At 40.4% G+C, this 27,212-nt stretch overlaps 1 protein-coding gene across 2 annotated transcripts in view; it reads left to right on the forward strand.

Moving 5' to 3' along the window:
- Window positions 1-330: 330 nt before the first annotated feature.
- kcnip3b (Kv channel interacting protein 3b, calsenilin) overlaps window positions 331-27,212 on the forward strand; it is a 122,574-nt gene continuing 95,692 nt past the window's right edge. The window contains exon 1 of one of the 2 annotated variants that reach the window (XM_061898670.1): window positions 331-681. In XM_061898670.1, the coding sequence (XP_061754654.1) occupies window positions 676-681 (6 nt within the window). In that variant the 5' untranslated portion in view covers window positions 331-675. The remainder of the gene's footprint in view (window positions 682-27,212) is intronic. The other variant, XM_061898677.1, reaches the window with a different exon arrangement.

The raw sequence follows: 27,212 nt of genomic DNA on the forward strand, positions 1-27,212 counted from the left end.
ATCATCAAAATTTAAAGAAATAAACATTTCAAATATATCACTGTGTGTGTAATGAATTGATATAATATGTAAGTTACATGTTCTGAATATAATTACTGAAATAAATCAACTTTTTCATGATATTCTAATAATATGAACAGCACCTGTATCTATATGTATGTATGTATGAAATACTTGAGTTGGTGAATTATACGCCACCCCTCTTAACCACGCCCCCAACCATGCACGCCTCCGTCGACCACGCCCCCACCCATCTCCCAAAATCGGAGGTCTCAAGGTTGGCAAGTATGCTTACATGGCACATAAATATATAAGCACCACTGCAGATGACAACCGGTCAAAAGTAGTATTTATTTTAGTTTTTATGCATATACATGTGCACAACCTTTCCACAGTCCAACATCTGTTTCGTTAAGCGTGTCCAACGTGTGGTTGGAACCCGCAGCCGCGGGTGATGTTGGAGCCTCGGTCATCATTATCGCCTATTGACGCCACGTCATTATACGCTCCCGCTGATGAAAACCCAGTCTTTTCCACGCATGCACGGTCAGCGTGTGCGTGAGGGTGCGCGCGCGTGTGTGTGTGCGCATTCCTTCGCATCCACGGACGAGTCAGTGGGAGTTTGAGGCGCGCACAGGCAGGACACTCGAGCGCCACGGAGAAGCACGTCTCATCATGCAGGTAAGGATAACAACAGTTTTTTGTTCACCGGAAGTGAGGATATGTTTTTTTTCCCCCCTGCAGATTAGAAGAAGGTTGCATGCGTTTTTGCTTAATTTACTTTTTTTGTTTTATTTTATACGTATTTTGTTGTGACTTATTCGGCTGCTCGATGAAGTTATGTAATTGCAACCCCGCTGATGAGCTTTGGCTCGTCGCGCTGCTGCTTCTGCTTCGGCTGCTGCACAGAAAAGCACGCAGAGGCTTCGGCCAGCAAGTGTCACTTATAGCATCTTCCCCTTCACCTATAGAATCGTCCCCTTCACTTATAGCAGTGGTTCTTAAAGGCCTACTAAAATGAGATTTTCTTATTTAAACGGGGATAGCAGGTCCATTCTATGTGTCATACTTGATCATTTCGCGATATTGCCATATTTTTGCTTAAAGGATTTAGTAGAGAACACCCACGATAAAGTTTGCAACTTTCGGTGCTAAGACAAAAGCCCTGCCTCTACCGGAAGTAACAGATGATGACGTCACACGTGTGGGGGCTCCTCACATATTCACATTATTTATAATGGGAGCCTCCAACAATAAGTGCTATTCGACCGAGAAAACGACAATTTCCCCATTAATTTGAGTGAGGATGAAAGATTTGTGTTTGAGGATATTGATAGCGACAGACTAGAAAAAAAAAAGATTAAAAAAAAAAAAAAAAAAGTAAAAAAAAAAACCCCATTGCATTCCGATGTTTTTAGAGACATTTACTAGGATAATTCTGGGAAATCCCTTATCTTTCTATTGTGTTGCTAGTGTTTTAGTGAGTTAAATAGTACTTGATAGTCGGAAGGGTGTCTCCACGGGTGTCTTGACGTGCAGTGTCTCAGGGGAGTCGACGGCAGCTATGGACGGCACAAGCTCAGCTTTTTTCCAGTAAGAACTGACTTTCTAACCACAATTTTCTCACAGGTTGACATTTGGTAGGGATCCATGTTGGCTTGACCGCGCTCTGATCCATAGTAAAATTTCATCTCCGGGAATTTTAAACAAGGAATCACCGTGTGTTTGTGTGGCTAAAGGCTAAAGCTTCCCAACTACATCTTTCTACTGTGACTTCTCCAATATCAATTGAACAAATTGCAAAAGATTCAGCAACACAGAACTCCAAAATACTGTGTAATTATGCCGTTAAAGCGAACGACTTTTAGCTGTGTGTGTGTGTGCAGCGCTCATATTTCCTTAAAACCTGTGACGTCTTGCGTACACGTCATCATTACACAACGTTTTCAAGACGAAACTCCCGGGAAATTTAAAATTGTAATTTAGTAAACTAAAAAAGCCGTATTGGCATGTGTTGCAATGTTAATATTTCATCATTGATGTATAAACTATCAGAATGCGTGGCGGGTAGTAGTGGGTTTCAGTAGGCCTTTAAGACGCTTTTTAGTTCCTGTTTAGGCTCCATTGTTTTGTCACCATGACGACCGATTAGTTCACCTGTACTCATTTGCACTCACGCACCTGATTTATTCAGGACTCACGCACCTGTGTTAATCATGTCACTATGATTTAAGCTTATACTTGCCAGGCAGTCGGGCTGGCGTCATTGTTGTTGCTCCATGCTCTGTTCACTCTGGTTATGTATCGCTCTGCTCATTTCCTTCCAAGTAAGTTTTGTTTATTCATGTCACGTTTAGCGAGTCTTTAGTTTGATATCCACAGTTTTGCCTTAATGGTAGTTTTTTATTTTTTTTAGCCAAGTTTGTTCTGCGCCTTATGCACGCCTTTTGTTTGCATTTATAGATAAATTAAAATATGTCTTTACCTTCACGCCATGTCCCGTCACCTTCCTTTGCGTTCCGGGAAAACAAACCACACCATAGCCCCCGTTCTGACAAAAGTAGGGGGACTTCTGCGGTTGCCGTATACATAATACGCAGATAGGGAGAAGTTTCTATTTACACGATAAATCGGGTGTGTCCTCACCTCTGCGGCGGAGGCTCCGCCGAACCCCTGAGACCAACTCACCGAACCCCTAGGGTTGGATCGAACCCAGGTTAAGAACCAATGACTTATAGCATTTTCCCCTTCTTCTATGGGGCGGTATAGTTCGGTTGGTAGAGCGGCCGTGCTAGCAACTTGTGGGTTCCAAGTTCGATCCCCGCTTCCGCCATCCTAGTTACTGCTGTTGTGTCCTTGGGCAAGACACTTTACCCACCTGCTCCCGGTGCCACCCACACCGGTTTAAATGTAACTTAGATATTGGTTTTAACTATGTAAAAGCACTTTGAGTCACTAGAGAAAAGCGCTATATAAATATACTTCTTTCACTTTGTTTTCGTGCACTGAACTGGACCGCAACATTTATGTTCTTCAATCCCAACACTTATTCCGCTCTTGGCTGCAGAGACTGCAAGTGATGCATCCTCTGAGCATAAATCAAATGGTAATTAGACAGCAAAGTGAAAGCGAAAGTGCTTCACTTTAAGTGACTTTCAGCACCTTTGTGACTGTGAGGGGAATTGCTCATTAAACACTCCTGGAGGAGGTTGATGCTTGCAGAGTGTCCTGCTTACACCAACTGATAACACAGCCCAAAAAAAAACTACACTGCAAAATTGCCACTTGGCAATATTTAACATTTTATTTCCACAAATTTCCCTAATTTTAAGAGTTATTTTCTTATTTTTAGCCATTGACTTAACCATAGGCGCCGATCCCGCCCACGTGGGATTGATGGCAAATTCTTTCTCACCACCAAGAAAAAGCTTGCTCAGGCCCCTTCTACACTAAGCCGTCTAAGGCCATGTCTACACTAACTCGTTTAAACATTTAAAAGAATAATTATTTAACCTAAGCCCCGTTTTAGCCACACTTAACCAGCCTTTAAGGTCCCCCTCCTTGGACGAATCTTTAAACGGGTAAGTCAGCCGTGTATTTCTTAAATCTCCGGCTGTTAACTTTGTATGGACTCATTGATTGTTTACAAAGTGAGTTCGGAGAGGAAGTGACGCCAGAGACCACACCCACACAGGAAGTAACTTGACATCAAAGAAAGCCCGCAGCCAGCTTCATAATCAAGCGGTTTTGTAGCTTGGAGCTAAGTCATGGAGGCGAGTCATCCAGACATGCCCGTGTTTCTCCTTCTTCTACATGTACACATGCTTGTGGAAATCACACATGAATACCTAAAAAAGTGGAAAATTATCACAATTTCTGAAGGGTTAAAACCAATAAAAATCAGTTCTCAGTGGCTTATTTTATTTTTCCAAGTTTTTCTTCAATATTTACCCATCACGCAATATCCCGAAAAACGGCTTCAAAGTGCCTGATTTTAACCGTCGTTATATCCACCCGTCCATTATCCTGTGACGTCACAGCGTGATCACACAGAAACAAACATGGCGGATAGCACAGAAAGGTATAGCGATATTAGCCCAGATTCAGACTCGGATTTCAGCGCCGTAAGCGATTCAACAGATTACGCATGTATTGAAACAGATGGTTGGAGTATGGAGGCAGGTAGCGAAAACGAAATTGAAGAAGAAACTGAAGCTATTGAGCGAATAGCTATTGACGCTATTCGGCCATGCATGTCTGTCTTAGCATCGCAGGTGAAATGTGCAGACCAACCGATCAGGACTTTCGCATTGACACTGGATCAACTTAAATCCGTCGATTGGTAAGTGTTTGTTTCGCATTAAACGTGGGTAGAAGGAAACGCCGGATGTAAATATAGTTTCAAATGTACATACAGGTAGCCTAAATAGCATGTTAGCATCGATTAGCTGGCAGTCATGCCGCGACCAAATATGTCTGATTAGCACATAAGTCAGTAAAATCAACAACACTCACCTGTGTGATTTCGTTGACTTTATCGTTGGGAATGCATCTGCTTTGAGTGTCGCAGGATATCCAGACATTCTTGCCATCTCTGTGCCATCTCTGTCGTAGCATCGCCGGTAAAAACCAAACGAGGGACTTTCGCATCTCTTGACACTGGAGCAACTTAAATCATTAAATGTGGGTGGAGGGAAAGGCTGCATGTAAATATAGCTATAAATGAGGCATAATGCTGCAATATGTAAACAGCTAGCCTAAATAGCATGTTAGCATCGATTAGCATGCCGTGCTAATTGATGCACATTCTACGTAAATCAACTTGAATCCGTCCCTGATCGTGTTGTTACACCCTCCGACGACACACCGACGAGGCATGATGTCTCCATGGTATAAGAAAATAGTTGAAAAAACGGAAAATAACACAGCTGATTTGACTCGATGCGTGTGATGTAGTAGGGAAAAATGGCGTTGAGTACCAATGTGACGTCACGTTCTGACGTTGTCGCTCAGAAAGGGATGAACAGAAACGCCTTTAATTCGCCAAAATTCACCCATTTAGAGTTCGGAAATCGGTTAAAAAAATATATGGTCTTTTTTCTGCAACATCAAGGTACATATTGACGCTTACATGGGTCTGGTGATAATGTTCCCCTTTAAGATATTCATGTGTGATTTCCACAAGCGTCTGTATAAAGCACGGCATGTCTTGATGACTTGCCTCCATATTTCCAGTGGTTACCTCAAAGTTAAGAAATCGTGTTATTTTGAAGCTGGCTGCAGCGCGTTATTTCTGACGCGGTCTTTCTGGCGTCACTTCCTCTCCGAACACAGTTTGTAAACGATCAATGAGTCTATACAAAGCTAAGAGCCGGAGATTCAAGAAATACACGGCGCACTTTTCGTGTAAAAAATTGTCCGTGGAGGGGAACCTCAAACGCTGGTTTAGTGTGACTGAAATGGGGCTCAGGCTAAATAATTATTGGTGTAAGACAGGGGTGCCCACACCTTTTCTGCAGGCGAGCTACTTTTCAATTGACCAACTCGAGGGGATCTACCTCATTTATATATATATCATCTATATTTATTTATTTATGAAAGAGACATTTTTGTAAACAAGTTAAATGTGTTTAATGATAATACAAGCATGTGTAACACATATAGATGTCTTTCTTTCACGAAGACAAGAATATAAGTTGGTGTATTACCTGATTCTGATGACTTGCATTGATTGGAATCAGACAGTAATGATGATAACGCCCACATTTTCAAATGGAGGAGAAAAAAAGTTGTCCTTTCTGTACAATACCACATGAAAGTGGTTGGTTTTTGGCATCTGATTCATCCAGCTTCCATACACTTTACAAGAAAAACATTGGCGGCAAATTCCGTAGCTTGCTTGATTGACATTCACGGCACCCGAGGGTCTTGTGAGATGACGCTGGCTGCTGCCAGTTCATTATTATGAAAAAATGACAGAGAGGAAGGCGAGAAACACTTTTTATTTCAACAGACTTTCGCGCCGTCCCTTCCGTCAAAACTCTAAAGGCCGACTGCACATTTCCTATCTTCACAATAAAAGCCCTGCTTCATGCTGCCTGCGCTAACAAAATAAGAGTCTCGGAAAGCTGGTGTGCACAAGTGATGTGCACGCCAGCATTCTGAGGGATCGCTTGTGCATGCCAGTTTTCCGAGACTGTATTTAGTTAGCGCAGGCAGCATGAAGCAGGGCTTTTATTGTGAAGATAGGAAATGTGCAGTCGGCCTTTAGAGTTTTGACGGAAGGTACGGCGCGAGAGTCTGTTGAAATACAAAGTGTTTCTCGCCTTCCTCTCGGTCATTTTTAATAATAATGATCTTGCAGCAGCCAGCATCATCTCACAAGACCCTCCGGTACCGTGAATGTCATTTAAGTGACGTCTTGGTGAAGATTGATGATCACTAATTTTTAGGTCTATTTTTTTTAAAAGCCTGGCTGGAGATCGACTGACACACCCCCTGCGGTCGACTGGTAGCTCGCGATCGACGTAATGGGCACCCCTGGTGTAAGACATAGCCTCAGAAAGTAGCGTCAGATTGACCACCTGTATGAGCACCCACTGGCAAAAATGGCGATCGGTGCCTAAGGACTTTACATCATAAACTCAATTTTTATATTTTGTGTATTCTAGTTTTTTTATGACTATTTTTAAAAAATTAAATCTACATAAAAAACATGAGATACACTTACAATTAGTGCACCAACCAGAAAAACCTCCCTCCCCCACTTACACTCATTCACACAAAAGGGGTTGTTTCTTTCTGTTATTAATATTCTAGTTCCTACAATATAGAACAATACAGTCTGCAAGGGATACAGTCCTTGAAGCACACATGATTGTGTCTATTCTAGCTTAAAAATGTTATAATTGAGAAAATCCATTCACCCATTTTCTACCGCTTTTGGGGTCGCGGAGGGGTGCGGGAGCCAATCCCAGCTGCACACGGGCGGAAGGCGGAGTACACCCTGGACAAGTCGCATCTTCATGACTAATCAAATCAGATATTTTGGTTTTCTCCACATATACGATCTTGCTTTAAGGGGAATATTATCACCAGACCTATGTAAGCGTCAATATATACCTTGATGTTGCAGAAAAAAGACCACATGTTTTTTTTAACCTATTTCCGAATTTTAAAAGTGTGAATTTGGCGATTTAAACGCCTTTTAATTGTTCGCTGTCGGAGCGATGACCTTTCCCCCTTGACGTTAAAATGAGAAGCAATCCACCATTTTCTCAAACACATTACACACACAAGTCAAATCAGCTCTTTTATTTTACGTTTTTTCAACTGGTTTCCGTACGTTGGAGACATCATGCCTCGTCGGTGTGTTGACGGAGGGTGTAACAACACGATCAGGGACGGATTCAAGTTGTCTTACGTGGAGTGTGCATTGATTAGCATGGCATGCTAATCGATGCTAACATGGCAGAAATGGCAAGGATGTGTGGATATCCTGCGACACTCAAAGCAGATGCATTTCCAACGATAAAGTCAACGAAATCACAAAGGTGAGTTTGTTGATGTTATCTACTTATGTGCTAATCAGACATATTTGCTCACGGCATGACTGCCAGCTAATCGATGCTAACATGCTATTTAGGCTAGCTGTATGTACGTTTGTAGCTATATTTGCATCCAGCCTTTCCCTCCACCCACATTTAATGCCAAACAAACACTTACTAATCGACGGATTTAAGTTGCTCCAGTGGTCAAAAGATGCAATCGTTGGTTAGAAGGCGATCGCCGAATAGCTTCAATATTTATTCGCTCAATAGCTTCAGTTTCTTCTTCAATTTCGTTTTCGCTATCTGCCTCCACACTCCAACCATCCGTTTCAATACATGCGTAATCTGTTGAATCGCTTAAGCCGCTGAAATCCGAGTCTGAATCCGGGCTAATGTCGCTATATCTTGCTGTGCTATCCAACATGTTTGTTTGTATTGGCATCACTATGTGACGTCACAGGAAAATGGACGGGTGGATTTACAGATAGCGAAAATGAGGCACTTTTTAAGCCTTATTTTGGGATATTCCATGATGGGTAAAATTTTGAAAAAAACTTTGAAAAATAAAATAAGCCACTGGGAACTGATTTGTATTGGTTTTAACCCTTCTGTAATTGTGATAATGTTCCCCTGTAAAGATTATTCAACATCCAAAAACGCAAGTTGAATAAGGACGTCAGAATAAAATACTTATTTCTATCCTAAAAGTCTGGCTAATTTCACCATGTACTCATTTTAATTCAGGATGTTTATCAAGTAAAATGAACTACCTGCATTTCACTAGTTTTTAGTATTTTTTTTCCCAAAAATTTAGCCTTCTTATATATTCTATTTTGTCAGCTCTTTTTTGCAGTGAATAAGTTATACGGTTTTATCAGAGATCCAACTTAATGATTGTATTAAGTCTAGTATGTCAGTCACAAACACATCATTACAGAGAGATGAATTTATGCAGATTCTCCAGGGTGTCCAGGGTGTACGCCGCCTTCTGCCTGTGTGCAGATGGGATAGGCTTCAGCACCCCCCGTGACCCTGTAAGGGACAACTGGTAAAAAATGGATGGATAGATGGATATCCATCAAACATTGATACAAAAACTAAATCAAACAAAAATAGGCCTAAATGTCTTATCAGTTAACATTCTTACTATAGTCACCTAAGTGTAAAAAACACTGTAAAAATAAACACAAAAATATTTTGTGGAGCCTAGGCTCTTAAATTACCTTTTGGTTCAATTCCAAATTATTTTAACTTTAGGGCCGAACTCGAACACAATTCATTCTTTGAAAGCAGTTAAAATTATTATCTTAAACCCAACAGGTGTAAAAGAAAGTGCATCTCTATCCTCCTTCCAAACGGCACTAAAAAAATACCTCCAGGCAACTACAACCCTCGCCTAACCTCCACATCCCACCTCCCCGGATTGTAAATAATCAAATGAATATACCATATTTCCTGCCTTGAATTACTGCAAACTCGCTTCGCAAAATAATTAGTGCATGCTTAGTATTACCGCCTGGTCGAACTTGTGATGTCACGAGTGACACTTCCCCTGTCATCATTTTCAAAATGGAGGAGGCTGATTTCAATACCGGTCAAATACCAGTCAAACTGCTCAAGCCATGTCCTTCCTTGTTGGTTCTGGGAATCCCGCAAGACGACAGCTTGAGACCGTAGCTGCTTATGTCAAATATGAGTCGTTAAATGGGTAGAGGGCGCTAGTGATCCTTCTTGTGGCTACTCGGCTGCAGAAGAAGTGACAATGAGTGGCGTGAATTGTGCTGGGACGGATATGACGCGGCGGGTGTACAACGGACCTTTTAGGATGTAACACCTATGCTGGCTATGTAAACAACCGGGCTGAAATAAAGCATTTTCCGAGGATAATTCTGTCGACCGCCCCCGTACTTGAGGAGCCGAGCTAACTGATAGCAGCGGTCTGATAGCAGTTTTCTAAACTGGACCTTCAATCGAAGCAGGAGGTAATAAAGGAAGATCTCCATCGAGACAGAGATACTTTTAAAACTGAAGAAAAATAAGGAAGACTTCTATAAACAAGTTATCGATGCTTTTGATCAGAAGGAGCTGGCATGGATTTCATTTATAAGTCAAGGTAAGACAATAATAACGTTTTTTTTAATTAAATGTGCTTTTTATGATGGTATCCTTACATCACACTCAAATTTTTACTGCATGCCTTTGGTAAGTGCCAGAGTGAGAAGAGGTTTTAATAAAATTATTAGCGCATGCTTACTTTTACCGCATGCCTTTGGTAAGCGCAGGAGTGAGAAGAGATTTTAAATTAATTAGCGCCCCGGCGGCATTTCAAGGAAATACGTTACTTGTTTTTATGCTTTCTGAGCTCACTATGTTCACTGCTCGCTGTACGTATCCTACGAAGTCAGACCTACACTGTTACAATGTCCATTTAGCAGAAAAACTTGTATGATGACTGAAATATGCTGATAGTATATATTTGTACCATGAATTGATTAACGTGGACCCCGGCTTAAACGAGTTGAAAAACTTAATCGGGTGTTACCATTCAGTGGTCAATTGTACGGAATATGTTCTGTACTGTGTGATCTACTCATAAAAGTTTCAGTTTCAATGTCAATGAACAATAATGTAAATACAATACAGTGTTATACCAGTTTTTGTGGGTTGTCTGTTTCCAATTACGAAAATCGACGCAATTTTCCCCATAAGAAATAATGCAAATTCAATTAATCCATTTAAGACACCTAAAAATTTAAACACAAATCCCATTTTATATATAATAAATATTGTTTTACACACAGGAAACAATGTGAAGTAAATATAAATGACAAATAAAATAGATAAATAAACAATACCTCTACCTTATTGAAGGGTCTCGTTGGCGATGTGTAGAGAGAGTGGTGGTGAAGAGTCACTTGTTTCTTACCCTTTATAACAGGGGTCTCAGACACACGGCCCGCGGGCCAATTGCGGCCCGTGAGATGTTATTTTGCGGCCCCCACCTTAATATAAAAGTTTAATGTTATATGAATGGCGCTTGACACTGTTGTGTTATTTGGGTCCAAAATGGCTCTTTCAACGTTCTGGATTGCCTACCCCTGCATTAGTGGAAAAGCGGAAAATGGGTGAAAACGATGACGACGTTGCCATGGAGACGAGGTTTTTCTATACGTGCCTGGCTGCAGTCACACCGCGACACCTGTCTGTCAGTAATAACAGTCCCCGATAACCTGGATCAATTCAAACCGTTTTTTGTTTTTTTTATTGTTAAATTTGCATTGCCTCACACGATGAACACTATGTATATTTCTATATGATGCCGCATAACACACCGGGAGCCGTCAATTTTTTTTTGCTCGCTATCCCGGTACTTTCCCGGCTATTTTCCACCGACCACCATGTTGCTGTAGGGAGGAAAAGCGGAACGACACACATTGCGGAAATAACATTATTCTTCGTGCATCGGCTAAATACAAATATATTCCACAACCCCAAACATGTCTTTTTTAAAGCCTGCAGTGAAGAGAAAAGGTTGGTGATGTGCAAAAACAATTCCAGAAAAAGTGGGAGATGCAATATTTCTTTTTTGAGCAAAAGGGCACCCTGATGTGTCTTATTTTCACAGAGAAAGTTGCGTTGCACAAGGAATACAATTTGAAACGTCATTATACAACTAGACATGCTGAGGAGTATGCAACATTTTTTTTTAAGAAATCTTTTCTTGTGGCCCAGCCTCACCCAGACTCTGCGTCCAGTGGCCCCCAGGTAAATTGAGTTTGAGACCCCTGTTTTATAGCAAAGTGCTGGCACTTGCTACTTTCCTTGGCCCCATGATGGCTTCTTTTGTATTCAGTGAAAAAAGCACGGACATTTGTTGCGTAACAGAGTTAGTAAGCAAATAACTACACAGTCAACAAACTGATTTTGAGGCGGCAAGTTAAGAGCAGGCTAACACGTTTTGTGATAAAGACACATTACAAACACGATTGGACTGACGCAACATTTTAATAAGTCATCAAGACTGAGTCACTCACTCTGCAGATTATTTGCTTGGGCACTTAAATCTGCTGGCAAACTGACTCGTTTGTTGTGTTGCTATTTGGCCGGGACAACATTTTTTTAACCGAATCCAATGAAAAGTGGGGAATACCAGGACTACCGAACTAACATTTTAGTGTAATTACAGTGGGGCAAAACGTTTTTAGTCAGCCACCGATTGTGCAAGTTCTCCCACTTAAAATGATGACAGAGGTCTGTAATTCTTATCATAGGTACACTTCAACTGTGAGAGACAGAATGTGAAAAAAAATCCAGGAATTCACATTGTATGAATTTAAAATAATTTATTTGTAAATTATGGTGGAAAATAAGTATTCGGTCAACCATTCAAAGCTCTCACTGATGGAAGGAGGTTTTGGCTTAAAATCTCACGATACATGGCCCCATTCATTCTTTCCTTAACACGGATCAATCGTCCTGTCCCCTTAGCAGAAAAACAGCCCCAAAGCATAATGTTTCCACCCCCATGCTTCACAGTAGGTGTGGTGTTCCTGGGTTGCAACTCAGTATTCTTCTTCCGCCAAACACGACGAGTTGAGTTTATACCAAAAAGTTCTATTTTGGTTTCATCTGACCACATGATATTCTCCCAACCCTCTGCTGTATCATCCATGTATCCATTTTGGTATAAACTCAACTCGTCGTGTTTGGAGAAGGAATAATACTGAGTTGCATCCCAAGAACACCATACCTACTGTGAAGCATGGGTGTGGAAACATCATTCTTTGGGGCTGTTTTTCTGCTAAGGGGACAGGACGATTGATCCGTGTTAAGGAAAGAATGAACGGGGCCATGTATCGTGAGATTTGGAGCCAAAACCTCCTTCCATCAGTGAGCACTTTGAATGGTTGACCAAATACTTATTTTCCACCATAATTTACAAATAAATTCTTAAAATTCCTAAAATGTGAATTCCTGGATTTTTTTTTCACATTTTGTCTCTCACAGTTGAAGTGTACCTATGATGAAAATTACAGACCTCTGTCATCATTTTAAGTGGGAGAACTTGCATAATCGGTGGCTGACTAAATACTTTTTTGCCCCACTGTAGTTTCCCTAACAATACAACAAGTACTGTACTTATCTTTTAAACGTAGCACTTTCAATATAGAATAATGCTTGCATGCTTTGATTTATGTAAAGTACGTCCTAAATCCCAGCGTGAGTTGATCCTCTTTGGTCAGCGGTGTGTGAGCCTGACAAAGCCTCAGAGCCGAGGAGGCCCAATGTTGTCCATAAATTATTCAAATAATGACAAACCTTCCGCAGGGTCGGCACAAGACAATGAAAAGTCATCAGAGTTGTTACCATGTTGCTTTTTGTCTCTTTGCATGAGAGGAACCACAAAGTGGACAATGGCTATCATTAGGAATGGACAATTGCTATCATTAGCCACCGCAAACATTAATCTGCCACTCGCTCACAACCACTTTGACAGCCAGCTAGTCTGAGTGTTGGCAAAGGCAAGCAAGGAAATGTGCATTTAAAAGATAATATTTTGCATGGTAGTATCTATGCCAGGGGTCGCCAACCTTTTTGAAACCAAGAGCTACTTCTTGGGTACTGATTAATGCGAAGGGCTACCAGTTTGATACACACTTAAATAAATTGCCAGAAATAGCCATTTTCCTCAATTTACCTTTAACTCTATGTTAGTAATTAATTATATTTATCTTTGTGGAAACACTGATCATCTTAATGATTCCTCACAATAAATATGTATAGAAACAGATAAATATCCCCCAAAAAATGGGTATTTCTGTCTGTCATTCTGTCGTACATTTTTATTCCTTCTACGGAAGGTTTTTTGTAGAGAATAAATGATGAAAAAACACTTAATTGAATGCTTTAAAAGAGGAGAAAACACAGAAAAAATTAAAATTAAATTTTGAAACAGTTTATTTTCAATTTAGACTCTTTAAAATTCAAAATTCAACCAAAAAAAAGAAGAGAAAAACTAGCTGATTCAAATCTTTATGAAAAAATGAAAATAATAATTTAAGGAACATCATTAGCCATTTTACCTGATTAAGATTAATTTTTGAATTTTGATGACATGTTTTAAATAGGTTAAAATGCAATCCGCACTTTGTTAGAATATATAACAAATTGGACCAAGCTATATTTCTAACAAAGACAAAGAATTATTTCTTCTAGATTTTCCAGAACAACATTTTTAAAAGAAATTCAAAAGACTTGAAATAAGATTTAAATTTGATTCTACAGATTTTCTAGATTTGCCAGAATAAATATATTTTTTAATTTTAATGATAATTTTGAAGAAATATTTCACATATATTCTTCGTCGAAAAAACAGATGCGAAGATGAAGACTTAAATTAATTTTTTTTTATTATTCTTTACAATTAAAAAAAAAAAACTTGAACATTGATTTAAATTGTCAGGAAAGAAGAGGAAGGAATTTAAAAGGCAAAAAGGTATATGTGTTTTAAAATCCTAAAATCATTTTTAAGGTTGTATTTTTTCTCTAAAATTGTATTCCTGAAAGTTATAAGAAGTAAGGTAAAAAAATAAATGAATTTATTTAAACAAGTGAAGACCAAGTCTTTAAAATATTTTCAAATTCTATTTGAGTTTTGTGTCTCTTAGAATTAAAAATGTTGAGCAAAACGAGACAAGCTTGCTAGTAAATAAATACAATTCAAAAAATAGAGGCAGCTCACTGGTAAGTGCTGCTATTTGAGCTATTTTTAGAACAGGTCAGCGGGCTACTCATCTGGTCCTTACGGGCTACCTGGTGCCCGCGGGCCCCGCGTTGGTGACCCCTGATCTATGCAGTTACTGTACATAATAGTCATATCTCATACCAGTGTGATTATTACATATGTGTATTAACATTTTTAAGATTTTTAGAATATTCTTAGACTAAAAAGGGACAGACCCTCGTGAGGTTGCATTTTGGTTTGTGTGGTTATTTAAAAATGTACTCTTTGAAGTTTCATATATTTTAGATGTTTTTCTTCCTGTAATTTTTTTCTAGATTTATTTTTTCTAACTCCTTGTTTTTAGTACGACCCTATTATTACTTTTACTTCAAACGACGATCTGTGTTGGCCCTGCGATGAGGTCACGACATATCTAGGGCAGTGGTTCTCAACCTTTTTTCAGTGATGTACCCCCTGTGAACATTTTTTTAATTCAAGTACCCCTTAATCAGAGCAAAACATTTTTGGTTGAAAACAAGAGATAAAGAAGTAAAATAAAGCACTATGTCATCAGTTTCTGATTTATTAAATTGTATAACATAAATATTGCTCATGTGTAGTGGTCTTGAAAAAAGGTGAGGGGTTTTTACAAAACTTTTGTTTTTAAGGGGTAATTGTCAACTTCCTGTTGATTTTTGCTGTATGTAAATAATTGAAATGTAGGTCTAAGTGAGACCTACATAGAGGTTTTTGTTTCATGTCTCTACGACATTCCTACCGGAAGTTACAAACAGTTTTGTCTGTGTTTTCTTCCTAGGAGCAGTTTTGTCTCTGTTTTATTCCTAGGGGGCGCTAGAGCTCAATTTTGAGTTTTGGGGTTTGTTTTTTATTAGATCGCAATTTTCGCCAGTCCTGATGTGTGTGTCCACTTTGGTTAGTTTTGAAGCATATTAAGGGGGTCAAATTGCAGCTCAATAAGACAAAAATTGAATTTTTTAGGAAACTTCTGTTTTGAAGGGTTTTTTGGCAACTTCTTGTTGATTTGTGTTGAAGGATGTCATCTGACGAAATATAGGTCTAAGTCAGACCTACGTAGAGGTTTTTGTTTCATGTCTCTACGACATTCTTAATGGAAGTTACAAGCAGTTGGGTGTGGGTTTTTCCTAGGGGGCGCTAGAGCGCAATTTTGAGTATTTTTATTTTTTTTTTCATTTTTTTTTATTAGATGGCAATTTGTGCCAGTCCTGATGTGTGTGTAAAATTTGGTGAGATTTGAAGCATATTAAGGGGGTCAAATTACATCTCAAAGAGGCGGCTGTATAATAATAATAAAACCTTAGAAATACAATATATATGTATATATATATATATATATATATATATATATATATATATATATATATATATATATATATATATATATATATATATATATATATATATACTTCCGGTAAAGGCAAGGCTTTTTTTTATCAGCACCAAAAGTTGCGAACTTTATCGTGGATGTTCTCTACTAAATCCTTTTAGCAAAAAAATGGCAATATCGCAAAATGATCAAGTATGACACATAACTATCCCCGTTTGAATAAGAACATCTCATTTCAGTCGGCCTTTAATACACGACTCTCGGAATTAGACATTAGCGTAAACCTAATACTGGTATGTGTCATTTTCATCCATCCATCCATTTTCTACTGCTTATTCCCTTCGGGGTTACGGGGGGTCACTTGAGCATATCTCAGCTACAATCGGGGGTAAGGCGGGGTACACCCTGGACAAGTCGCCACCTCTTCACAGGGCCAACACTGATAGACAGACAACATTCACACTCACATTCACACACTAGGGCCAATTTAGTGTTGCCAATCAACCTATCCCCAGCATTTGAGGCTCTTAATTGTTAGTATGCCTGATGTTCTTTTTCTTTTGTGTAGATTACAACACAAACATGTCACACACGAGCCACCGCGCCTGATTTAATGTTCAATTGAAGTGTTTTTACTCCAGAACAGTCATCAGAATGTAGAGTTCACAACACGAGGTCATGTTGCACCTTACAGAGTGTCTGATAGTGACACCTGTTCATTAGGTGGTGTGATTTGTAAATGTACATGCATTGAATATTCAAACAGGCTTGGTAACTGTAGCTCACACTCCTCGGTCTCCTTCAAGACCACACGCACCTCACAGCAGTTCCATGTTAAATTGATTGGTTTTTTTGCATGTGCATAATTGATTGTTTTGTGGCATGCGCATAAACAGAGAGCGGTGAGAAGTATTTTAGGAAGGAAAGCCTCACCAGGTGGAAAAAAAAGCAGATGTAAAACAAATCTATGTTTAATTGATGAATGTTCATACGTGTCGTTGTTATGGCCCAAAAAGACTTGTGACAAGACGACCCGAGAACGTGGTTGATAACGTGGTCGAGGATTCAGTCTGTCTTCACGTACATAAGGGCTCTCTCATGCCCCGCGTGCGCGCACACACACACACACACACACTTACGCTTACACATACAAACACACACACACACACACACACACACACACACACTTACGCTTACACATACAAACACACACATTCTTGTATATAATACCTTCTTGAGACCTTCGAAAAATGCTGTTAGGACCACCCTTTCTAGATATATAAAGATTTGTATTTACAACAACAACAATAATATATACTATATATACTAATAAACTATGCAAATGTAAAAAAGCTAATCTTTTAGTAATTTTTTTTGTCTGTTTGTAATTGGTTTTTAATCTTCATTTACTTAAAGTTATTACAGTATATCTCTATATACGTATTATTTTTTTTAATCCATTTTGTAAAAAAGGGGCACATTTCAATGTCTTTCACACACTTGTTATTGCATACGTTGGCCAGAGGGGGTGCACTTAAATTTTTTACACACACTTGTTATTTCATATGTTGACCAGAGGTGGAGCGCTTTTAAAACCGACACAGTCAATTTGAAAAATCCCTCCTTTTTGGGACCACCCTAATTTTGATAGATTTGACCACCAGAGGTGCAAATGAGACATTCTCTATTAGATGCAATGGTTTTTCCATGAATTGATTCATGTGGACCCCGACTTAAACAAGTTGAAAAACGTATTTGCGTGTTACCATTTAGTGGTCCATTGTACGGAATCTGTACTGTGCTGTGCAATATACTAATACGTTTCAATCAATTCAATCAATCAATTCCGTATTGGTACCATGATTTATGTCCTAACTTGTTCACCGGTCCTCATATGGGAGGTACTTTTCCTTGTTGATGTCTCAAGACGGGTATAAATACAAGAACACACACACACAGCTTGTTTTCCATATGGACGGAGCCTTCCTCCCCACATTGATTCACACTGACAGCCACACTGAGAGCTCAAGCTGTCCACGCACACAAATAGTATCAGCTCTTGTCTCCACCATCAGCCTCTGTGCATCTTGGTTCTCCCTGATGCAGCTGCTCCCACTTAAACAGCTGTACTACTGTACATCTATACTGTACCACCATACACTGGACGCTACATTACAGATTTACCTAAACCGCAAAAAGGACATGAGGGTAGCTGCAGAGATGCTGTTATTTCCAACATTTAAAAACGTTTTATACCTATAGTTGGACAAGCTACTTGGAAAATGTGGTTACAAGTTATACTACAAAACCCAAAACCAGTTAATTTGGCTCATTGTGTAATTCTTAAATAAAAACAGAATACAATGATTTGCAAATCATTTTCGACTTATATTCAATTGAATGGACTGCAAAGGAAGATATTTAATGTTTGGACTGAGAAACAAAATTTTTTTTTGCAAATCATTAACTTAGAATTTAATGGCAGCAACACACTGCAAAAAAGTTGGCAGGGGCATTTTTACCACTGTGTTACATGGACTTTCCTTTTAACAACACTCGGTAAACGTTTGGGAACTGAGGAGACCAATTTTTGAAGCTTTTCAGGTGGAATTCTTTCCCGTTCTTGCTTGTTGTACAGCTCAAGGTGTTCAACAGTCTGAGGTCTCCGTTGTCGTATTTTACGGGCTGAGAGTGAGGGACACAAACAGACTGGAAAAGCTGGTAAAGAAGGCCAGTAACGTGGTGGGAGTGGAGCTAGACTCTCTGGCGGTGGTATCAGAGAGGAGAAGTCTAGCAAAACTCCTAGCCATTATGGACAACACCTCTCACCCACGACACTCGGACCTTGCAGGGAGAATGAGCACGTTCAGCGGAAGGCTCAGACTCCCAAAATGCAACACGGAACGACACAGGAGGTCCTTCATACCGACAGCCATCAGACTGTATAATGCATATGTCCCTTCTTGATTGCACTTAAATGTAGAATATATTTATATAATTCATATATTATATATTATTGTGACAGACTTAAGCCGTTGTCGTGTGGGTTGAATGGACCACCCAGGAAGGACATCTCTCTTGAGGAAGTTTGACTCTTTTATTCTTTCAATAACAAGCTTGTCTTTCGGTCTGGTCGCTTTTCAGCTCCTTCCCTCCTGCTCGCTCCTCGCTCTTCTTCAGTCGGCCGCGTCGTCGTCGTGCGCTCTTTTTTTACCACTCCTCGATCTCTGCTGCAGTCTCTACAACTCCTTCTTCGATCTCTCCTCCTTCTCCCCTTTTATACAGCAGGAGGAAATTAATTAATTGTGTGGCGGTTTGTGAGCGACGCACCTGATTTAGATTGTGGTGGCGTCGCTCCCAGCAAGCCCCGTCTCTCTGCTCCACCGCATGCTCTGCCTCCTTGCCGCCATCTTGGGGAGGGCTGCTGCGTGACCGGCCCCGTTGTCGGCCCGTTGTCTCCGCCTCTCCACAAATATATAAACAATATATTATATACATTATATTATTTATTATTGAAATTTTTTGTTGTGAGCGAACTGTGGTGCTGAATTTCCCCCAGGGATCAATAAAGTACATTGTATTGTATTGTATTATATTTTATTCTATTCTATTCTATAAAGCGCCACACATTTTCAATGGGAGACCGGTCTGTACTACATGCAGACCAGTCTAGTACCCGCACTCTTTTACTACAGAGCCAAACTGTTGTAACACGTGGTTTGGCATTGTCTTGCTGAAATAAGCAGGGGCGTCCATGATAACGTTGCTTGGATGGCAACACCTGTATGTACCTTTCAGCATTAAGGGTGCCTTCACAGATGTGTAAGTTACCCATGCCTTGGGCACTAATACACCCCCATGCCATCACAGATGCTGGCTTTTTAATGTTGCGCCTATAACAATCCGGATGGTTATTTTCCTCTTTGTTCCAGAGAACACGACGTCCACAGTTTCCAAAAACAATTTGAAATGTGGACTCAACAGACCACAGAACACTTTTCCACTTTGCATCGGACCATCTTAGGTGAGCTCAGGCCCAGCGAAGCCGGCGGCGTTTCTGGGTGTTGTTGATAAATGGATTTCACTTTGCATAGTACAGTTATAACTTACACTTACAGATGTGGCGACGAACTGTAGTGACTGTAAATGGTTTTCTGAAGTGTTCCTGAGCCCATATGGTGATATCCTTTACACACTGATGTCGGTTTTTGATGCAGTCCCGCCTGAGAGATCGAAGGTCGGTAATATCATCGCTTACATGCAGTGATTTCTACAGATTTTCTCTGAACCTTTTGATGATATTTCCGAAGTTTTTGTGTATCGTTACACCCCTAATTTATATATATATATATATATATATATATATATATATATATATATATATATATATATGTCTTCATTAGATTATCCAGAGAATAGTGCTCAATACCGTGGTAGCGCGCAATATATGTATGTGTGGGGAAAAAATCACAAGACTACTTAATCTCTACAGAACTGTTTCATTAGGGGTTCCCAAGTGGTGTTTTGTTATTGGACTTCTGTGCTTGTCACAGATTGTCCATAACAAACACCATGTTCAAACATAAGGGTGTCCATATGTTCACTTGGCACCAGGACACCCTAGGTCGCAGTTCCATGATCAACTTTGTAGTTGTGTCATCGGATTTGCGGGGTCATGTTTTGGACAATCGGGTGAAGAGAGGGGCGGAGCTTTCTACCGATCACCACCTGGTGGTGAGTTGGCTGCGATGGTGGGGGAGGATGCCGGACGGACCTGGCAGGCCCAAAAGCATTGTGAAGGTCTGCTGGGAACGTCTGGCAGAGTCTCCTGTCAGAGAGAGTTACAATTCCCACCTTCGGAAGAACTTTGAACATGTCAGGAGGGAGGCGCTGGACATTGAGTCCGAGTAGACGATGTTCCATACTTCTATTGTCGAGGCGGCCAATTGGAGCTGTGGCCGCAAGGTGGTCTGTGCCTGTAGTGGCGGTAATCCTAGAACCCGCTGGTGGACACCAGCGATAAGGGATGCCGTCAAGCTGAAAAAAGAGTCCTATCGGGCTCTTTTGGCTCATAAGACTCCGGAGGCAGCAGACAGGTACCGACAGGCCAAGCGGTGTGCGGCTTCAGCGGTCGCGGAGGCAAAAACTCGGACATGGGAGGAATTCGGGGAAGCCATGGAAAATGACTTCCGGAGAGCTTCGAGGCGATTTTGGACCACCATCCACCGCCTCAGGAAAGAGAAGCAGTGCAATGTCAACATTGTGTATGGTGCGGATGGTGTTCTGCTGACCTCGACTGCGGTTGTTGTGTATCGGTTGGGGGAATACTTTGAAGACCTCCTCAATCCTCCTAGCACATCTTCCTATGAGGGAGCAGTGTCTGGGGAATCTGTGGTGGACTCTCCTATTTCTGGGGCTGAGGTTGCCGAGGTAGTTAAAGCTCCTCGGTGGCAAGGCCCCAGGGGTGGATGAGTGCCGCCCGGAGTTCCTTAAGGCTCTGGATGCTGTGGGACTGTCTTGGTTGACAAGACTATGCAACATCGCGTGGACATCGGGGGCGGTACCTCTGGATTGGCAGACCGGGGTGGTGGTTCCTCTCTTTAAGAAGGGGGACTGGAGGGTGTGATCCAACTATTGTGGGATCACACTCCTCAGCCTTCCCGGTAAGGTCTATTCAGGTGTACTGAAGGGGAGGCGAACCTCGGATTGAGGAGGAAAAGTGTGGTTTTCGTCCTGGTCGTGGAACTGTGGACTATACTTTCGGCAGGGTCCTTGAGGGTGCATGGGAGTTAGCCCAACGTCTACATGTGCTTTGTGGACTTGGAGAAGGCATTCGACCGTGTACAACGGGAAGTCCTGTGGGGAGTGCTCAGAGAGTATGGGGTGTCGGACTGTCTGATTGTGGCGGTCCGCTACCTGTATAATCATTGTCAGAGCTTGGTCCGCATTACCGGCAGTAGGTCGGACCCGTTTCCAGTTCGGTTCATAACTTTTATGGACAACATTTCTAGGTGCAGTTAGGACGTTGAGGGTATCTGGTTTGGTGGCTGCAGGATTATGTCTCTGCTATTTGCAGATGATGTGGTCCTGATGGCTTCATCTGGCCAAGATCTTCAGCTCTCATTGGATCGGTTCGCAGCCGAGTGTGAAGTGACTGGGATGAGAATCAGCACCTCCAAGTTCGAGTCCATGGTTCTCGTCCGGAAAAGGGTGGAGTGCCATCTCCGGGTTTGGGAGGAGATCTTGCCCCAAGTGGAGGAGTTGAAGTACCTCGGAGTCTTGTTCACGAGTGAGGGAAGAGTGGATTGTGAGATCGACAGGCGGATTGGTGCGGCGTCTTCAGTAAGGCGGACGCTGTATAGATCCGTTGTGGTGAAGAAGGAGCTGAGCCGGAAGGCAAAGCTCTCAATTTACTGGTCGATCTACGTTCCCATCCTCACCTATGGTCATGAGCTTTGGGTCATGACTGAAAGGACAAGATCACGGGTACAAGCGGCCGAAAATAGCTTCCTCCGCCGGGTGGCGGGGCTCTCCCTTAGAGATAGGGTGAGAAGCTTGGCCATCCGGGAGGAGCTCAAAGTAAAGCCGCTGCTCCTCCACATGGAGTGGAGCCAGATGAGGTGGTTCGGGAATCTGGTCAGGATGCCACCCGAACGCCTCCCTAAGGAGGTGTTTCGGGCACATCCGACCGGTAGGAGGCCACGGGGAAGACCCAGGGACAATGGGAAGACTATTTCTCCCGGCTGGCCTGGGAGGAGCTGGACGAAGTGGCTGGGGAGAAGGAAGTCTGGGCTTCCCTGCTTAGGCTGCTGCCCCCGCGACCCGACCCCGGATAAGCGGAAGAAGATGGATGGATGGATGGATATATCTTTCCATATATATATATATATATAAGTATGTATATATTGTTTACTTTGCTTATCACACAGTATGGAAGTTATTTTTCTGTGAGTAATATTATAGACATGATTATTATGAGTTTTGTTTTACAAATCAGATAGTTACGATGCAACTTCAGTGTGAACTCTCCCGCGGTCCAGGCGAAAACATTTTTTTTAGTAACTCTCGTCAATCCATGTTCCACCACTGATCGCCAACGCGCTTTTCAGAGCAGACATCGAGGCAAATCTCCCCAAAACTGCGGGAGACATCTTCTTTCATAATATTCGCCGCAGTTCAGGAAATGTTGACATTAATTGCACAGAATCCTTGGGAAAAAAAAAAATCTGAATTGGACATCTTACCCTGCAGTGTTTTGAACGCATTAACAAAGCCTAAATGCTGCTGCTGCCTTGCTCGACCTCACCAAGGTAACAGTGAAAACGTGGACTGATTTTTCATTATAGTAATGCGGGCGTTATTGACAGAACAGATTGGATTGGATAATGAGCGCTCACACAGGGTCTTCAAATGATTTATAAACATTGTGAATAATGACGGACAATATTATTATTTAATTGAACTCATATTTCTGCATATTTTCTGCATATACTCCAAAGACATGTACCTGGGGATAGGTTGATTGGCAACACTAAATTGGCCCTAGTGTGTGAATGTGAGTGTGAATGTTGTCTGTCTATCTGTGTTGGCCCTGCGATGAGGTGGCGACTTGTGCAGGGTGTACCCCGCCTTCCGCCTGATTGCAGCTGAGATAGGCTCTAGTGCCCCCGCGACCCCGAAGGGAATAAGCGGTAAGAATTGGATGGATGGATATTTCTGCATATTTTCATAATTTTTTTTTCTGCATTTAAAAAACTAAAAAAACACACCAAATTATTTAGAGCCCCCCAAAAATAGGCCTAACTACGCCAATGGCACCGCTATAAATACCGTATTTCCTTGAAACACCGCCGGGCATGTAATATGCGCCTGTCTTAAATTACTGCCGGGTTAAACTCGCTCCCCAAATTTATTAACACATGCTTACGTTTACCGTCGGGTCGAATTCGTGACATCCCGAGTGATGCTTCCCCTGTCGTCATTTTCATAATGGCGGAGGAGGTTTCTTTTTTGCTTTCACTGTGTGTAAACCAGGGGTCTTGTCCCACAGCCATACTGTTTACACTGATGGTTGTGATATAAAACAACTTTAACACTCTTACTAATATGCGCCACACTCTGTGAACCCACATTAAACAAGGATTACAAACACATTTCTGGAGAACATCGGCTCTGTAACACATTATAAACGCAACATAATAATTACCCCGAATGCCATTCATCATCCCCCCCCCCTCAATCCTCAGCCTGATCCAACAGGCTGTCAGGACTTTGAAATCCCCCTCCCCGGAACAACCTGAACTCTAAACCCCATGACCCACAGAAAAAATGACTATGCAAAATTGCACACAGCTGCTGCTATATCATAAGTATTTGCACTCCTGATGAAACACTCATTGTTTACAGCCATATTCTATTTGAAAACAACATGAACTAAAAAATATATTGTTATTTTAGTAGGTAGACATATTTACGTTGCACTTTACTGTTGTGTTTTCTTTTCTTTTTGTCTACGCATGGGAGAGTGCGAAACAAAATTTTGATTCCTTTGTATGTCTTTACATGTAAAGAAATTGACAAATAAAGCTGACTGGACTTGACTTGACTTGACAATAAGCTGGACTGGACTGTTTAACACGGACCACCAGTACAAGAAAGGACAGAGCAGGCTGTACTTCCTGAGGAGGCTGCGCTCCTTCAACATTTGCAAAAAACTCCTGTGGATGTACTACCAGTCTGTGGTTGCCACTGTTCTGTTCTACATGGTAGTGTGCTGGGGGGGGGCAGTACATTTAAGAAAGACAGCTCCAGACTGGAGAAACTGATCAGGGGGGCCGGTTCTACAATCGGAATAAAACTGGACTCACTGGTGACGGTGGCAGAGAAGAGGACTGTGGACAAACTAGTGAGCATCCTGGATGATGCCGGCCACCCTCTGCATAGCGTTATCAGTAGCCAGAGGAGCCTGTTCAGTGCTAGACTGCTGGCCTAATAGACTCAAAAACTCCTTTGTCCCACACGCCATTAGACTGTACAACTCCTCTCTGGGGAGGGAGGCAGGGGGTACTCGGATGACAGGGGATGCAAAACAATAACAGTGCAATACTTTTTCATAACAAGGTCACTACTGCCTAGTTTCTCTTGTTATATTCTTATTTTACTGGTATATTTTTATTCCCATTGTTGGTTTTTATTTTTATTCTTATATTTTTTTCCATTTAAACCCCCATTATTTACTTTTCAAATTGACCTCAACTCTTTACACTGCTTTTGGAATTTTAATTTTCCTGAAGGAACTCTCTTGAAGGAATCAATAAAGTACTATCCATCTATCTATCTATCCATCTATCTATCTATCTATCTATTTATCTATCTATCTATCTATCTATCTATCTATCTATCTATCTATCTATCTATCTATCTATCTATCTATCTATCTATCTATCTATCTATCTATCTATCTATCTGTCTGTCTGTCTAGGGGGTGATCAAGAGTGATGGGTCAAATGCAGAGAATAATTTTTCCACACCTAGTGTGTGTGTGTGACAATCATGGATACTTTAATTTTTAACTTTTTAATTTGGTTGGTGCCAAAATAGTACTGGATTGATATGGTATATTCAAATTGACACACCATAAAAGTCTGGAACCCATTTCCATATTCCTCGGACATCTAAGGAACATAGGACGCTTCAGAAAGCACACCTGACGGGTCAAAGATTTGTAAGTGCATGGCGACAGATTTGATTGTGTTCTAGCTGGAAATGCAGGAGGGTATTTTAGAGCAGGGGTCACCAATGCGGTGCCCGTGGGCACCAGGTCGCCCATAAGGATCAGATGAGTAGCCCGCTGGCCTGTTCTAAATAGCTCCAATAGCAGCACTTACCAGTGAGCTGCCTCTATTTTTAAATTCTATTTATTTACTAGCAAACTGGTCTCGCTTTGCTCGACATTTTTAATTCTAAGAGAGACTAAACTCAAATAGAATTTGAAAATCCTCAAAAAAATTTTAAAGACTTGGTCTTCCATCCATCCATCCATTTTCTACCGCTTATTCCCTTTTGGGGTCGCGATAGGCGCCAGACCCCCCCCCCCCCCGCGACTTGGTCTTCACTTGTTTAAATAAATTCATTTATTTTTTTACTTTGCTTCTTATAACTTTCAGAAAGACAATTTTAGAGAAAAAATACAACCTTAAAAATAATTTTAGGATTTTTAAACACATATACCTTTTTACCTTTTAAATTCCTTCCTCTCCTTTCCTGACAATTTAAATCAATGTTCAAGTATTTATTTATTTTTTATTGTAAAAAATAATAAACACATTTTAATTTAATTCTACATTTTAGCTTCTGTTTTTCGACGTAGAATATTTGTGAAAAATTTCTTCAAACTTATTATGATTAAAATTCAAAACAATTATTCTGGCATATCTAGAAAATATGTAAAATCAAATTTAAATCTTATTTCAAAGTCTTTTGAATTTATTTTAAACTTTTTGCTCTGGAAAATCTAGAAGAAATAATGATTTGTCTTTGTTAGAAATATAGCTTGGTCCAATTTGTTATATATTCTAACACAGTGCAAATGGGATATTAACCTATCTAAAACATGTCATCAAAATTCTAAAAATAATCTTAATCAGGAAAAATTACTAATGATGTTCCATAAATAATTTTTTTAATTTTTTCAAAAAGATTAGAATTAGCTAGTTTTTCCTTTCTTTTTTTTGGTTGAATTTTGAATTTTAAAGAGTCGAAATTGAAGATATACTGTTTCAAAATTAAATTTTCTTTTTTCCCCCTGTTTTCTCTTCTTTTAAACCGTTCAATTAAGTGTTTTTTTTCATCAGTGCAATACTTTTTCATAACAAGGTCACTACTGCCTAGTTTCTCTTGTTATATTCTTATTTTACTGGTATATTTTTATTCCCATTGTTGCTTTTTATTTTTATTCTTATATTTTTTTCCATTTAAACCCCCATTATTTACTTTTCAAATTGACCTCAACTCTTTACACTGCTTTTGGAATTTTAATTTTCCTGAAGGAACTCTCTTGAAGGAATCAATAAAGAACTATCCATCTATCTATCTATCTATCTATCTATCTATCTATCTATCTATCTATCTATCTATCTATCTATCTATCTATCTATCTATCTATCTATCTATCTATCTATCCATCTATCCATCTATCTATCTATCTATCTATCTATCTATCTATCTATCTATCTATCTATCTATCTATCTATCTATCTATCTATCTATCTATCTATCTATCTATCTATCTATCTATCTATCTATCTATCTATCTGTCTGTCTGTCTAGGGGGTGATCAAGGAGGGAAAAAAATGTACGACGGAATGACAGACAGAAATACCCTTTTTTTTAATATTTATCTGTTTCTATATATGTTTATTGTGAGAAATCATTAAGATGATCAGTGTTTCGACAAACATAAATATAATAAATTATTAACAATAACATAGAGTTAAAGGTAAATTGAGCAAATTGGCTATTTTTGGCAATTTATTTAAGTGTGTATCAAACTGGTAGCCCTTCGCAACAATCA

Source organism: Nerophis ophidion, linkage group LG01, assembly GCF_033978795.1.
Source record: "Nerophis ophidion isolate RoL-2023_Sa linkage group LG01, RoL_Noph_v1.0, whole genome shotgun sequence".
Lineage (NCBI taxonomy): Eukaryota > Metazoa > Chordata > Actinopteri > Syngnathiformes > Syngnathidae > Nerophis > Nerophis ophidion.